The sequence below is a fragment of the Oenanthe melanoleuca genome, chromosome 4, assembly GCF_029582105.1.
Source record: "Oenanthe melanoleuca isolate GR-GAL-2019-014 chromosome 4, OMel1.0, whole genome shotgun sequence".
NCBI classification, from domain to species: domain Eukaryota; kingdom Metazoa; phylum Chordata; class Aves; order Passeriformes; family Muscicapidae; genus Oenanthe; species Oenanthe melanoleuca.
Genome location: NC_079337.1, coordinates 17077815 through 17094685, shown reverse-complemented (window position 1 = coordinate 17094685; position 16871 = coordinate 17077815). Strand labels below are relative to the sequence as shown.

Genomic DNA, 16871 nt, shown 5'->3' with positions numbered 1-16871 from the left:
GGCTCAGCGGCTCTGCCCGAGCCCAGGCTCGCACACGAGCGGCGCGGTACCGAGCGGCAGGTCCCGGCTGCCCGGGCCGGGGCCTGGGTGATGCCCGGGGGCCGCGCTCGGCCGGGGCAGGCTCGGGAGGCAGCCCTCCGGCGGGAGGCGGGGGCCCGGCCGCACTCCCCCCGCGCGCCGCGGGGCGGGCCGGGGCGGCGGGCGGCACCTCGGGGCCGGCCGGGGCCCGCCGGGAGCAGCGGGGGCGGGCGGCCGGGGCGGAGCGGCAGCCGGCATGGGGGCCGGGGCGCTGGCCGTACGCGTGAGTAGGGGCTGGCGGCGGGACGGGCGCGGGAGCGGGAGCGGGAGCGGGAGCGGGGCGGTGCTGCCGGCGGAGCGCGGCCGGCGGCGGCTGGATGGCGGCTGGGGCAGCCTCCTCCTCCTGCTCCTTCTCCTGCTCCTTCTGCTCCTCCTGCCGCCCTCCGCCGGGGTCCCTCGCCGGGCCGGGGCACGGGAGGCGGCTCCGGGCCCGACGCCGTCTCCCCATCCCGAGCGCTCCCCCTCTCTTCTTTTCTTCTCTCTTCTTTCTCTTTCTTTCTCCTTCCCCCCTCTCGCCATCCAGGCGGTTTTCTTTTAGTTTTACCCCACCTCCTCTTCCCTCCTTTTTTTTTTTTTTTTTTTTCTTTTTTTAACCCAGAGAGCAACTGCGCTGCCGCGTTCCCCACGTTAAAGTTGTTGGATGAGCTGTAAAAGTGCGTCCCTGTGGCGTATAAATAGCTTTTTTTTGGTTTTTTTTTTTTTCCCCCAAGTGTCTGGGCGGCACTTTTTGGCGGCATCGTGCAGGGATGATTAAGTTGCTTTCCCAGTCTTGGAAGTCAGCAACAGTGGCATTAGTACTTGGACACGTTTTCCCTGGGTAAAGTCAGATCTTCCACCTATAAGGCAACATAACACTGACCTCTTTGTTTCAGAGCTGTTTTGAGGCTTTATTTTGATTTTGGTTAGATGTGTATTTTGGATAACCACATAATTTTTTGTTCCTAGTTAGCGCAGCCTCTTCAGATCCTGAAACAAGCTCAAAAATTTCCTCTTGTTCCTGTAGACATGGCAAATGTCTGTCGCTTCTCATGCAGATTTAAATAGTGAGTTTCCCCAAGTAAATCCAACTCGGTGACTCAGGTTTTCAAATGTTGAAACAGGCTGGAAACCTGTAACTGAGCAAGACTGAGAGGCTAATTGAAGGCCTTAATTGGAAAAGCTCCCTGAGCATCACAGCTGCTCAGAAACTGCTCAAAGGATTTTTGCTGTCTTCTGAATTTAACCTAGTCTACATGATTTGTCCCTTGTCATGTCTCTGCCTGGAATAAATATTGTTTATTATTCATTTAATCTTGGGCGGGAACATGTCTTTTTAAAAGAGGTGTGGTATTTTAATGTTAGTCAAATTTTAGTTCAAACAATAGTGTATTTACTGTTCATTGTAAATATTTATAAGGTGGTCACAATAATGCAATATTGCGGTTCTGTTTCACAAATAATAAAACATACTTGTGATGTTTATATAAGGAACATCTTTTGTAAATATCACACGAGTGTTGTGTGGGACCTAGGACTGCAGAGCACACATATGCTTCAAATAACTGTTTAATGGGAAAAGCACAGCCAAGTGAGTGAACTGCCAGATCATTTTATATCTGAAAGGACAGTCATGCTTAATAGCAACATAGCAGATGTTCATGTTGCTTACAGACTGCAGTAAAAATATTGTGTCTCAAGTGAAGAGTTTTTAAATACTTGTTTAAAATAAAATAAAATATGTATGCTGTGATAAAATCCATCAACACAGTGAAATGTCAAGTCTTAGGCAAGAGTCTAAGCACTTTTTTGTGTTACTATGCCGTATTTTCCATGTGTACGGTTTCTACTACCAGTTTATTAATGAAACACAGTATTTATAAGTTTATTTTTAAGCACCATGCCAGTGGTGGGCTTCTTAAATGAAGAGATTGAATTCTGTGGTAGCAGTAGTTCCCGGTTCTTGCAGTGTGATTGCAACTGTGGTGGGTGATGCTGCTGCTCTGCCTTGAACTGTCTTCCCAAATGTGCATCCTGTAGGCTGATTAAGATTTCTGCCTATTATCAGTCCTATAAATTAATGATGTATTTTAGTTTTATTCCTCTGGGTTTTATTAACTGTCCTCCCATGGTTTCTCTTTCACTGCAACTCAAAACTTGTGAGAATGTTGTGCCTCCAGAAGACCCTGTGGGATTAAGGTGTTATTGTGCTGTGGGTTTTCCACCCCCGTTCGTATGTGTGATTAGATTACATAGTCCCTTTCTAGCCTTAAAACCTCAGTAATTAAATTTCAGACTTAGCAGATACTGAACATAACAGAAAATCTTTCATAAGGATCCATCTCACCTGACAGTGGCCAAAATGAATCCCTAGGAAACAGTAATTGGAAGAAGAGTGTAGCAAGCCTTCTCCAGAGAGGACTGCCCTGACAGGCATCCTGGAGACAAGCTGAGCTACTGGTGGTATATTGGAATTGTTTGTGTTTGTCCAGTTGCTTTTGTAACCATATGAATTAACAACAGCAGTCTCCTGCTTACAGTTACTTGTTATTCTAGTAACAAGCTTGTCTGCAAAAGTCTGTCTTTTTCCCTTACCTACATTCTTGTTCCTCCTCTAGTGTTTTCTCTGTTCATTTTTACGTTCCTACTTCACAGAGTTTTTTCCTGTGGATTAAAACAAATGGAGCCAAACCCTTAAAAGGGAGCATAAAAGCCAGTTTTGATAGATGTGCTTGTGTTGTGACAACCATACAAACTTCTGCAGCAAATGTGACTAATGCACGGCTTTTTCCCCCTCTGCTCCTTTAAGCAAAGCAAATCGGCCGTGAGATTGAAGGAGGATATGAAAAAGGTGGCTGTGCTTCCACTGAGCAAGCAGAAGGACACTTCCTGTCCAAAGGTGTTTGGTGTGAGTCTTGTGGAGCTCCAGCAGCAGGGACTGAGCAAAAATGGAATCCCGATAGTTGTGTGGAATATTGTGGAGTACCTCACCCAGCATGGTAAGCTTAGGGGAGTCACTTCTCCTTGGTAGCACTCTTTATGTAAGACTCTTCAAAGGGAGCAGTGTTGGGTTTTTTTGTGGCATGAACCACAGGCAAAGAATGTTACTGTATGTGGTTTGTTTCTTTTTTTTGCCTTGATGCTGAACTTAACTTTTAGTATGTTTATAAAAGGTGAGTGACAGTGTTATGTAGCATATAAATAATGAGTATATTATAAACGGAATGTATTCCATTTGTGCAGGTTTGTGTCATCTTCCAGTTGCAAAACATTTGTCTTTAATACTTTTTCTGTATAGAGATAGTCACAGGCACACATATACATCCCATCAGAGAACATTATTGAAAAAGAATACAAGTTCTTACAGGTTTTCAGATATATTCCAGTTATTATTAATCCCCTCAAGGAAGTAGGTGTTCAATTTTTAGCTTCTCTTTGCGTTCATTTAATGGGACTTTAGTTCCTGTTGTTAAAATACATGTCCTTGCAGAAACCTGGAACACCACTGGTGCACAGATGTCTTGTATGGTATTTGATCAGCAATTGAAAAGGTTTTGTGGTGGTAATTCCATCTTCTAAGGAGCTGCATCTGGTTTTACCTTAAGGTTTTTCTTTTAGCTACTCAGTAATGATAATCCAATTGTAGAGGCTTAGATTCTATGACTGTATCTTGATAGATCCTCAGAAGCTCATAGATGCAAACATGGCTTGAAAATTACCTTGAATTAAGGTACAGTGTAAATTTAAGGCATGATCCTATCTTTACACAGCAGCATCTTGCTTGGCCTACTTCAACCTGCCTTGAAGTGGCCTGCTAGGACACTGGAAGAGAAAGAATGGAAAAAGCTTTCCATCATTTAGGGTTTAATCAAAACCAGAACTGACAGACACTCTTGACTGCAAGTTGTGGGCTGTGCTCTGTGTTCCATAAAAAGATTGGAATCCCACATGACAGTGTCTCCCAAATATGGACTAAATAAGCCAAGTTTTCTACTCTGCAGCAAGATTAGCTGGGCTTCTGAATGCCAGGTTGATTATCTGCCCCTGATAAAGGCCATTCTTTTTCTGAAAAATGCAAGCAAGATCTCAGAGATAGCCTCTTATATGGAAAGTTGTTGAGATGTGTGTCCTGTGTCTGTGTAAGGTTTGTTTTGTGAATTAATGGTAAAGTTAATTGTGAAGGCATTTTTAACCAGGGCCCAGACACCCATGCTGACTGTTGGGTAGCTACATCCTTAAACTAAGTTTGCATTAAGCTGCCTATTTCCAAATTTATAGATGAAGTCAAATTTCCCTGTGCTATATTTAGTAGTTTCTAATTACTGTTTTCAGGATGTTCTAGCCTCTTTGTTTCCATAAATGAGTGAGAGAGAGGGAAGGAAGTTTGATCTGTCTGGGAGCTGTGGCCTTTGCTCACAAGTGCTGCAAAAACGAAAATCTTCATTGAGATGAGGTGTTTTCTGCCCTCAAGATGGCAGCACAGCATGTCACATGAGAATGCATTTTGGTGTGAATGCAGGAGCACAAACTGCCAGCAGTATCTCATACTAGTCAAGTAAAATGTTTGAATGCTTGTCCATTTTTCCCCTTATTAGAGCAGTTTGTCTTCTGGTCCAATAAAAGAGATTATTTTTCTCTACAGACTCTGCTGCCTCAGAATTGATTTCCTGGAGTGGAAGCATTCTGTCAGATTGCAGTTCCTTGATGTCTAGTCTGAACTGATGAAAACAATACACATTCTGATTCTCTTAGTGTTACACTTCTGAGGGAGAGCAGGCAGGTCTATAGACACAGTATTAGAAAAGCAGAATTTTTGCAGTGAAAATGTTTTTAAGAAAAAATAATTTACAGAGGTGAGTTTTAGGGTCTTCACAAAAGAATTTGAAGCTTAACAAATGCCTAGGGAGTGCTGTTCAATTTAGTGTGATTAGTCTGGCTCCTCTGTTGAAGCTTCTTTTTTTGTACATCTCCTTTACTGGGTGTGGGGTGTCTGGCCTGTAGTGTTTTTTTTTTTTCATCATGAAATACTTTGGGCTTTGTGTTGTCCATGATACATTTGCTCTTTGAGATTTCCTACTACCACAAATTTGCAGAATTACTATGGAGTTACTGCTGCACCCAGCACATATTTAGATGTTTTTTTATCATGATGGTCAGAGCCTATTATCCTGGATCATGAAGCTGGAAGTAGTCACATGCATGAGTGTGGCAGTCCTGCTCAAGGTAATAGGCTACTTGCAAAAAAGAAACAACAGAAGTGTTTTGTAGAGTCCTTTGTAGATCCTTTTCTGTTGAAATATACCAGTGGAAAATGTGGCTGTCTCAGTTGGTTTCTCATGGTGTGAGACAACTCAGTGGCATTGCAGTATTGTGGGTTCTCAAAAGAGTACCCAGGCCTCAAGATCTTGTCATTGGTATTTATTGTTTGTCATAATGCAACCAGCTGACTAGAGGGGGTTTCTGGGGACAAAGTAGTATTTTTTTTTTTATATTGTGATGTATTAATTGCCCTCATTTGTATTAGTACATGTATATTATTCAACTAGAATATCTGTTTCTTCGTGTCACTGGGATATGGTGGTTCAGCTCAATCTTAAATCAATATATAATTACAGGTATGACACAAGAAGGTCTCTTCAGGGTGAATGGCAGCATGAAAATGGTGGAGCAGCTGCGTCTGCAGTACGAGCGTGGGGAAGAGGTGGAGCTCGTTAAAGATGCTGATGTGTACTCAGCAGCCAGTCTACTGAAACTGTTTTTGAGAGAGTTGCCAGATGGCATTATCACATCTGCCTTATATCCCAGGTTCATTCAGCTTTACCAGGGTAAGTGAGAGGTAGAGTCTTCATCCTTCAGTGCACTTTCTTTCTGGATAACTGGTTTCTTAGTTTACTTACTTTGTTCCTCATTTCCTTTGGCTTCAGCTCTTACCTGCTCCCAGATGTGCAGTTCTTTTACAAGAGGCAGAAAAATATTTCTCATATATTTGGTAAAATCTGGACTATTTGTGATTTTCTAATCCAGTTACAGCTGTTGAATAAAAAGTGAAATGATCAGCTGGTTTCTTTGGGTATGCTTGTAGACAATAATTGCATTCTCTTTAGGACTTTAGGATTTACTTCTGTTTGCTAGGGTGGTTTCTGGCAGTTTTATTGTAATGGGCTCTGAGAAGTTAGACCTTCATCTACTGGACAAATTGGGCCACAAGCATACACTGCCAAAATTTCAGCTTCTCACAAACTAATGTGATTGTCCATCAAAAAAAAGAACCAGTTTCCAAGTAACAGCAGACTTTATTTTTATTCTGTCGTAGCACACAACCTGGAAGATTTCTTTTTTTCTTTAATTCACGCCCCCTCATCCACCTTCAAGTGGTGGATCAGCCATAGGAAAGAGCATCACTTCTGCTGTGGAAAGTTGAGAAATCATTTTAAAGAGAGTTATGCAAGTTTCAATCTAATTCATCTGTATCTGACAATCTCTGGTGGTGGTAGGTGGAATAAGTGGTGGTTGGCCCTGTTTCTTGACTGTGTGGGTCACTGACAGTTCATCTCTCTTGCTGCAGGCAGTCAACACTTCTTCTTTATGTTTTCCTCAGCAGCTGCAAGGTGAGTGGGTAAAGTTACTGGAGAATGCACAGGAGGAGCATGCTCTCTGACATGGATCCCTAGTGGAAGATGGGGCAAAGTTCTCACTATCTTGTCTTGAGGTCTCCCATTTTTCTTGCCTTCAGTGGAGAGGAGGTTTAGCCATTTCCAAGAAGAGTGAGAATAGTGCCCTGTGTTTTCTTTCTTTCTTTTGTTTTTTTGGGCTGTAGAAAGTGTTTATGGTGCACTGGAGGAGAGCTTTGTGCTTTACATTGAGTGCAGACATTTCAGCTCTAGGTTGTATGTGGGCTGTGTAAAATACCTTCCCTATTTAGTAAAGTTGTCTGACACACAAGGATAGGAAGTGTTGTGTAGGAAGGTACTATTGTTTTAGAAAGTTCCTTTTTTCTGGTCATTGCTATGCTTTCTTTGGAGACTTTTAGATTCTACCAGGTCTAGCTCATGAACTGTATTTAATTATGTTCTTTCTCATAAATCACAGCTTAAGTGTAAATAAATAATAAGTAAGTCACACCTTCACTGTTCCATATTTCTGCTCCCACAAAGGTCATATTGGTGTATTGTACCATGAACTGCTCTTGTCCTTTGTGAATAGTGCTGTTTGTGGTGTTTGTGGAAAGGTTAATTTGTTCTCTCTCCCACAGGAAAGGCAAAATCCCCCCAGTACTTTCTAGGGAAATGACACGGATACCATTACTTAGCAGATTTACTCACCAAACTTTCTTGTTTCCAAATAAAGTTACTGGTGTAACCTATGAACCCAGTTCTTCAAAAATCCATTCAACTATGACGTGTCTTCATAGCTAAGTTTGCCTGTATTTCACAATAAGGTCAAGCCATTATAATTTTGATTAGGGGGGAAAAACCTCTTATTTGAAAAATGCCAGTTGGCCATTGTGATGAGGGGAAGGCTTTTGTAAAGTTTGAAGAAAACCTGAAGAGTTTTTCAGGCCCTAGAAAATACAGCATAAATGAGTAGTTATGAAAGCCACTGTGATTTTCATCGTGTTCAGATCAGCTTAAGTGGTGGGTGGGCATTTGCTTGCAGTTAAATGATCAACCAGCTGTGTAGGATTGCAGGAGTTATCTGTTCACCTATCAAAGTATGTGCAAGGGTGTTGGTTGCAAAATGGTACTAGGACAGTGCCTGGGTGTTCGTTTTGTAAACTGTGAAGAGAGTAGGTCAAACTGTTTCTGAGTCAACAGGTTATTAAAAAATAACTTTGAATCTGGATCCACTTTACGACATGTCTGCAGTGGAGGCAAATACAACCTCTGTCACAACTTCTCTGTTCTCTCCTGTTGAAGCTTTGCATGGGAAATGTTTTTCTAGGATTATGTTAGATTTCTTTTGGTGTATTTTTAGGGATTGTTATCAGCATTTTCTAAGCGAGCTGAGATCTTGGCCTGAGAAGAACATGTAGTTACTTTACTTACTATAAAAATGGTTAGAGAGTGATTCCTCTAGTTAAAAATAGCCAGACTGAAAATTACAAATTCTACATGTAGCTGTAACCCTTTTCAATTCCAGCTATCAAATTTGTTACCAAATCTAAGAGAAATAATCTGCCCTATTACAAAAGAGAGAAGCTGTCCTTTGGTGTTCAGGAAGTGCATGCAGCTGGTTTGGCATTGCTGTCTGCAGCCTGTGCAGTGTTGTGTGAAACAGCTCTGCATGCTGCCCGCAAATCCTGACGTTTATATAAATATTCAGCGTAACGCCAAGACTATGCAGTTCCATAAAACATGGTGTAGTGGATTGTGGTGTGTCCTGGCATTCTCTCTGTGCCCTTGGAGAAGGACAGTGGCACTGGGAGCTGGGAAGGGCCTCCCTCTGTGCTGATGTTGATTGGAGATGTGCGTGGCAAGCGCAGGCCAGGGACACACTGATAGTGACCTTGGTGTCGGCCATACTCCTCACAGTGCCTCACAAATAAAGGCTGCTCCTTACGGGGAGTTCTGGGCTAAAAAATGTCCATCACAATCTCTATTGTGGCTGAGGCTTCACTGCAGAGCAGAGCAGTGCTGTGCCCACCTGTGTGAAATGGGCTGTACTTTGAGAAACCTCAGCCAGAAATTGGCAATCCCTGCCTGAGCTTGTTTATTCCCTCTGGCTTTTCACTCCTTATCTTCTGTATCGTGATCACTGGCTCTAAGACATCTGGTACATACTGGGAACTGTACATACAGCTCTTGCCCCTTTCACAGGTCACTTGCTTTCATCAAGACAAAGAGCTACTGTACTGTAAATTTCTTTTTTGTTGTTGTTTTGTTCCCTCCTCCGGTGGAGGTACAGTGAAATGCTATCTCTGACTTCCTTTCTTACTCAATCTAATTAAGTTTAATGCTATTTCGTCACTCTAGCTTCTTGACATTGCTCCATCCTATAGAATTTATATTTTTTCCGTGGGCCAGCAACAAGATGTGAGTTCTGTTTCACATACCTCCTGCTCACAGCCCGTGATGGCTGGCGTGGTTTTGTCTGGTGCCTGTGAACAGCCTTGCCTTTTTCAGGGAGAGGGATGTGTGGCAGTGGAAGGGAAGGAGCAGCTCCCTTCCGGATCAACAGGTCAGTTTACAGAACACTTAGTAGCCAGCAGCTGTTTGAGTTACATGAACAAGCAGAACCAAAAATACAGCTTGTGTTGGGGGATTTTAGAGGTCAAATTTCCATCTGAACAGTGGCTGTGAAAATGAATAGATGAGAGCTGACCTTTTAATCGTGGTAACTGCAGCAGTGCACCAAATCTGTTTCTTCAGGTATCTGTGATTCTTCAGGACCTTCTGACATGATTTTAACCTTTTCCTTTGGCTTTTATTGTCATTTTAGTATAATGAGAGCTATTTCCAAGCTAGAGAAGTAACTTCTGTTTTCCATATGATGATGACGTTTGTTATGCAGTGAAAACTCTTGGAACTGGATTTTTATGCAGATGACACTCACCAGAGTTGAAAAAGAACCGTGCTCTTCCTCCAGTATGTTGGAATGAAGGATAAATAAGTGCTGCAAAGTGCAGTAATGATAGAGAGTGAGATGTCTCAAGCTGGATTGTAATGACAGCCTTCTTATGAGGAGGGCATACAACATTTCTGCTCCTGATGGCAGCAAGGCATGACTTTTTTTTTTCCCTCTGGGGCAGGGTCATGTCTGAAGGATGGTGTCTGTAGCAGATTGTTTCTTGGCAGGGAGAGACTGGAGTCCCACTTCCCATAGATTGCCGATGTGGAAAGAAATGCTTTAATTCCTCCTGCAGCCCAATGGGTGCCATGGTAACTGCAATGCACAGCCTGCTGCCTCTGTGCCAAAGATCAGCTTCCCAGGGCACATTGAGAGCTGCTGACAGATGCACGCTTTTCTCTCTGCCCTCCAGTCTGGTAGCATGCAAGGCAGCTGGAAGCTATGCAGTGGTAGCATGACACTGAGCAGTAGCCTCTCTTCCTCACCTCACAGCACAGATAATTGGCCAGGGCACTGTCATAATGTGGCTTCAGTGCTTCCAGACTGGTGTTGTTTGGGGTCAGAGCATTTGAGACTTGAGCAAAACAATTACACACACCTGTTTGTGGGAATTCCATATCTTTAGTGAAGTTCAGGCAGCATGAAGGAGTAACATGAACAGAGATGAATTGGGGAGTTAGATTGTGTCTCTAGTATGTCAGAGACACTCAATATGTTCAGAAATAGCATGAAGTATTGGAAAATATGTCCCTCTTGTTGTGAGCTGTGGGTGTATGCTGAAATAAAATGAGACTGAAAACACCCTCACAAATGTGTCTGTACCTCCTACACTGTTGAGACTCCTGTTTCTAGTTAATTAACATTTTTAGAGAGACTGCCTGTCCTTTTCACTCGTCTCCTTGACTCCTTCCTGAGTCCCTAGTTCAGCTTTGAGGTGCTAACTGCCCTTGCTGGCTTCCTTGGTCCTCTGTGCTTTGTGTCCCCTGTCTGCTGAGCCTAGACATAGCCTGAGGCTGCTGGTTCTGTTTCCTTCCTCAGCCCAATCCCATCTTCATTCTTGGTTTCAAGCCCTTCCTGACTGCACATCTAGCTAAGCTTCTCTTGCAGGCCTTGGCTGAGATGCTGTCTCTTGCACTTGGCTTTTGGAAGGCTCCCAAAATAAAAAGTTGTATGCCTTGAGAGCACCTTCCTCTTAGCTTTCGTTCTTATTTTCCTCCTTTCCTATAGGTAGAATTTTCAAATGAACTGGATATGCTGTGCTTGAAAATCATGAATAGCATAAACCACTCTGGTGCTCTGATATTTTTCTGACAGTCACTACCAGCTCAGTAAATCTTAGTGACTGACTTTGAAACAAACTGAAAAGGAGGAGGAATACTCCAAGGAATGGGTTCTTGTTAGGACTCAAGACTGGATTTGCTCTCTAATAAGTTGAAAAGCTGCTATATTTGAAGAAATGCAGTCATGGATAGCAGTCATAGACTTGTTCTGAAAACCGTACAAAGTGCATGGAATACTGTGTATGCATGTCATTGTCTAGATTCACCACTAATTATAAAAGGAATTTTAAAAAATAAAGCTGAAATCTGTGAAATGTCATCAGCAGAAGAATCAACAAATTACTTTTAATTTTTGGATGCTTCTGGAAGAAAAACTTGAGTTCCTTCCCTTGTCTTTTCACTGGAGAAGGAGAGAGAGCAAAACCCGGTTTTCTTAGATTTCACAAGGAGAAGGAATTTGATGGCTCAGTAAATGGGGTTTGCTGCCTCATGTTACTCAGTGTGTCTACATCCTTCAATTAGGATAATTTCTCATGATCTTATCATGTGGTATCTGTCTCTGTTCTTGAAAGTACAGAAATAAAGGTTTATCTGTAATCAGCAATAACATTTTTGATGTTGGTTCACACCCCATAAAACATCATGGTTAATGAACAGGGGCATCCTACCCAGAAAATACTACTAAGGCCACAGGATCCAATAGTTTTGTTTGTTGTCAGAGTGCAAAGCTGTATTTAAAATGTTTTGTGGGGGTTATTAGCATCTTTCTAGTTTGTAAGGGATGGAAATTCCTCCAGTAAATGAAAAAGTACCCATCAGTCTAAAGTCCCAGTGGGAGACTCAGAGAGGCAATTAGTTATTAAGGGCATTCCCTAATTAGATGACAGTGTGATGGTGATGGAAGAGGTACATTTTTTTGAGAGATGGCTTTGGCTCTCCTTATCATTACTGCAAGCAATTTGTAGTAGAAAACACTGTGCTAGTTACTTTGTTATCTAAAGAAAAGTATGTTAGGAGGTGAATTTTAATGTTTTGGCTACACAGAAATTAGTTGTGTTTTGTTTACTTTTAAGCTTCATGACAAGATAATTAGTAATCAAGTCAGAGACTGTACAGTCCACTTTGATCAGTGCAAATACAAATGCACTGAAATTCCTTATTGCTATTCCATTTAATTCAGCCTTCAGAAGCCTTCTGGAGTTTTGCTGCAATAATAGATCAGATTTCTTGCTGCTGCCAAGCTGATTGCTAGTAGCAAAGTCTTGATTGTTTTTTCCTCTCTCTAACTGTAAAAAGCTTGTGATAAGCAAGCAAATAATTTTTTTTTCTCATCTGCTTCATGCATATTTGATATTTGACTTTTCCGAAGGAGCTAATTTCTTATCTGTAGAAGAAAAGGATATAATTAATCAGTTGGTTAAAATGCTTGGTCCTGTAATTTAAATGGCATTTTAAACTTCGGTCTGCTGTGATGAAATAATTAATACTGAGTCTGTGGTACCAAAACAGACACATAAAGGTGAATTCATCATGCAGATAAAACTTAAAATGGCTTTCTTGCCATGTACAGGCATGTCAGGTAAGGCAGGAATCCTAAGCCTGGAAGGAGATAAAATCCCTCAAGTTTCAACTGTATCAAGTGGCAAATTAGTATATAAAAAATCTCATTTATTTTTGAAACTATTTGCAGAATAAATCCTGTTTATTAGCCACAAAAAAATGTCTGATTTTAAAGCAGAAATAATATTGCAACTCAGTGGCTGAGCTCTCATATATTTTTATACAAACTGCTAATTTTCACAGCTAACCACTTCTCAAATTACTCTACTCCTAAAACACTCTTCAGCCCGGCCCTGGAATATTTCTGGGAAATGAATGGTAAAAAAAAGATGAGGCTTCTGAAGTGTTTATACATACATTAAACAGTATTCAAAGATTTTTGTTTTCCCCTCCTTTTTTCTCTCTAAAAAAAGGTGGAGCAAATGTAAAATGTTCTTTTTTTTCTTGCAACACAATCCATGTGATGTTTTCCTGCCAGTCTTCTCTGCATGCTGGTAGCTGGGCATACAGCAGAGCAGCACCAGCAACCCATAAAGCTGATAAATAAAGAGAAAAGTACTAGAAATGCACAGATGGCCTCATGCTAATGGACACTGCTTTTAATTAGATCAGTGCAGAAAACCTTCAAGGCATGAGGTCTTCTGTCTCAAAATGATTTTGCAGAGTCCTTGGGGTTTTCATGCAAATGTGAAAGTTTCAGTAACATTTCACTTTCGTGGAGAGGAGAAATTAATATTTGCAAGGACTAATACATCTTGTTTTGGTGTAAAGGGAAAGCAATACATGTAATCCCAAAATTTTGGTGGGTGCAAATCACTTTTTGGAAGGTGTTTTGGGATGGAGGAGGGGAGCAAAAAATTTTGCATGTGAGTTCAATTCCAGCAGCAGGACACGATTAAGCAGAAGCTGTGTGAGGCCAAGCTTGTGTTCACCACCTGGGTCTGTATAAACATCTGTGAAACATCATGTGAAGTTCCTGCCATTTTTACTTTAATACTTGGATGTGACTGAGTTCAATATGGAAAACTTTTATCCATACCTAAATTCTAGAAGACTGTACAATATAACAAGGCTGCTCTCTAACATGGAGCCACATTTTGATTTGTTTTGGAGTGTGGCAGTGCCCAGAACAGTCTGCTTGCCATTAGGAAGACTCCTTCCTAAATATGTAGCAGAGTTGTCACCCACAGAAGGTATTGTAGTGCTGTTATAACACTGTGCATTTCAAGAGACTTTTTGTTTTACCATTCTTGCTTTATTATTTTTGAAGGTTTTCATGGAAAGGGAAACTAATAGTGTGAGAAGGGTTTGGGAAGTAGGGATGACATCCAGAAGGAGCATGGAATCTGAAGATCTGGTAGAGAGGGAGTTAAATCTGCTTTATCTGTGCCAGGTGGGGATAAACAAGCTCTAAAGCTCTTAGCTGACTGTTAGTAACTGCTCTATCTGCTCAGGAAAAAGGTTACAGCATAAAGGTAAGAATGAAGTGGTGCTCTTGGTGACCAGGGTGAGAAACATGCATGTTCCCTGAGGAAAATTGAGTAGATGTGTATCTCTAAGCAGAAGCAGGAGTGAATTTAGGTCCCACTGCTTGCTCACCCATGTAATTAAGTTGGCAGCAATGAAGAAAACCAAATATATATATGTTTTTTCTTCTTTTTCCTAGAAGATGTTTCTAGAAATGACACGCAGAAGGAAAGTTACTTGAAAGAGCTCCTTAAAGAACTGCCTGATGCTCATTACTGCCTGCTGAAGTACCTGTGCCAGTTCCTGATAAAGGTTGCTGAACATCACGTAGAGAACAGGATGAACCTTTGCAGTCTTGCCACTGTATTTGGACCAAACTGCTTTCAGTAAGTTGGGCTTCCTATTTCTCCCTGTTTGCTGGCAGGTGGCCAGAAATGAAGATGTCAGAAATCTGATTTGTCAGGGTGATCCAACGGAGGCAGTGACTGGGCCTTCAGTTTTAAAGCTGTTTTTTGAGCCAAATGGAAGTGGAGTCGCTCTCCCACTTCCTCTTGCTGTTTGCTTAACTCTGGATCAGTTTTGTATTGCTGCTTTGGTAGCAGAGGAGAAGTATAACAGTGAAGGGCATTCAGACTGTGTCAGTGCAAGGAGGCTTGTGTTGATACAGGTTTCTTCCTTTGCTGTCATTTAATACTGAGTGCTTCTCTCCAGAAGGCTTTGACAAAGGATCCTTGGTGGAAAGGAACTCCAATGCAGCACTCAGGTGCTATATAATTTCTAGTGATGAATACTGCATACTGTCTGCATGTTTGGCCATGTGATCTGGTGTCTGTCCTCAGATGCTGATGTTTCTGGGCTCTCTGTCCTAGTGTATTCAGAAACTGATCTAGAGCTTGTGGGGATCCACTGGTCTCTTAAAAATCCTTACTGGACTCGATAATTTTACTGGGTTCTTTCACTGGGCGCAGGGTGCTTGTGCTGAAGATGTGTTTTATGTGCTGGTGGAGCTTGCAGCAGTAGCCAGAACTGTTATTTCCAGGTGCAAGAACACTCTTGAATGGGAAGGTTTCTGTTGAGTCACCGTAGTGATGCAGTGCAGTGCTAGCACCTTCACCTCTGCAATGAGCCCACTGGCTGGCATCCAAGATCTTGGATGTGGGAGACACCTAAGCAGTTTAGTTCAGTCATCAGTCTTGAAAGATGTGTGGTATCACCAAGAAGAGGCAAGTGAGTTCCTTGTATCAATGTTGTATTTGTATTGATCTTTGTAAAATATCACTCTGGACTAATACTCAGTTGTCTGGTAAAACTTAGTCTCATGAAGCCATTAATTTAATCTATCCACTTGAGCTTCCTTTCAGAAAGAAGTAGATTTCTTTAAAGAGAGAAAATAGCAGTTAGGTTCCTATAATATATTGAGATAGTTTCACATACCTGGGATAGATGTTGACTCCTATCTTTTTAAGGAGCATATCTCTTTGTTCATTGATTAGGGAGAGAACATACAGACACTCTTAAACTAAAGTTTGACCTAATGACAACATGGCTGCCTTAACTTAAGATGTTGTTGGTGGATAGTGAAGGTGAATTTCAGGATTAAAGCATTTGCTGTGTTAGTGCAAAAAGATTAAGTATATTTTAAAAAGAATTGTTTTCCTCTACAAAACAAAAATGCTCAAAAGACAGTACTATGCATGGGCATGCATGAATATGAGAATTACTGGAAGCACAACACTGCACATTTCTGACAAGGAAAAGCAAAACAATTTTTAAAACTTGCATTCATATGGGTAGTTTGGGAATTCCTGTCTAAATGTATTAGCAGAGTTCAGAACGAAGTAATTAGAAGAATTTGATTTCAATGGCTAAATCTCTATGACTCAAGCTCCCAAGTGGCCATTAGAATATTTTTTAGTTTACTAATCACTTCTTTCAGGAGTAAAAGTTAGCTGTGCATATTTTTGGTGTAGAGAACTGCAGTTCAGAATTGCAATCTGTTTGGTTCGTAATATTAAACCAAAGTGTAGTGTTAAAAACTCTGTAGTTGTCACCACAACTGATCTCTGCTCCTAAGACAGCATGGAGAAAATGGAAGAGTTTTTGTGAGGTACAGAGATGGAAACACCTCATTCCATTGCAGAAGACTGAGGAAGGCAGAGTTCACTGGAGGTGAAAAACCAAAGCTTCATGAGTCTGTATCAGTGTAACCAGCCCAGCAGATGTCACATTGCTGAAATAAGTGCTCGTGTGGCAAAGGAGGCATTGAAAGCAAGGCTTGACACTTACCAAATGGCTAATGTGTTTTTTAAAGACCCAAATAGGTTAGAATTGGGGGTGTAGATTTTTATTTAAACTAAATTTCACCATCTGGTAATTCAGCTATGTGTTTCATCAGATCTTAATCTTTTCAAGGCAGTTCAGTCTTGTGGTGCAGACACAAAGATTGTGAGCATCAGTTCAAATAGGCTTTTCTCCTGTGTTAATGGATGCAGTCTTATATTGCTGGAACTGTGACCATCTGTACCAACAAAGATTTGATGGGGGAGGAAAGAACTTGCAGCACTGTTTTTAGGTATTGGGCTTAACCAGTTGGTTGCTCAAGCATCCAGAAGATCCTCAGAACACATTTCACAGCTACAGGGTAAGGTTGCCTGAAGCCTGCTTGGCAAGGGCTGTCTCTCTCTGCTGGCTGCAGGCAGCCCATGGAGAAGCTGCAGAAATTAGATATTGGCAGGAGGCTGAAGGAAACACTCCTTTTGCTTTGTGTTGTTTATTCAGAGAAGTGCATGGGGGTTTCTCCACAACAAGGAAAGAAGGCTTAGCATCCAACTTTTAAGCAATTGCACTGCTGAAGCAGGGAGAACTGAGATTTTTCTGTCATAAATTCACACTCATGTCTAAAATTAATGTCAGAGTCTGTATAGTTAATGCACAGTATCAGAG

General features: G+C 41.6%; 1 protein-coding gene across 6 annotated transcripts in view; it reads left to right on the top strand.

Moving 5' to 3' along the window:
- The first annotated feature begins 251 nt into the window (after positions 1 to 251).
- FAM13A (family with sequence similarity 13 member A) overlaps positions 252 to 16871 on the top strand; it is a 117047-nt gene continuing 100427 nt past the window's right edge. For 5 of the 6 annotated variants that reach the window (XM_056490644.1, XM_056490643.1, XM_056490642.1 and 2 more), the window contains exons 1-4: positions 260 to 301; positions 2864 to 3053; positions 5670 to 5879; positions 14131 to 14314. In XM_056490644.1, the coding sequence (XP_056346619.1) occupies positions 275 to 301; positions 2864 to 3053; positions 5670 to 5879; positions 14131 to 14314 (611 nt within the window). In that variant the 5' untranslated portion in view covers positions 260 to 274. Of the gene's footprint in view, positions 302 to 2863; positions 3054 to 5669; positions 5880 to 14127; positions 14315 to 16871 lie in introns of all 6 variants that reach the window. The other variant, XM_056490639.1, reaches the window with a different exon arrangement.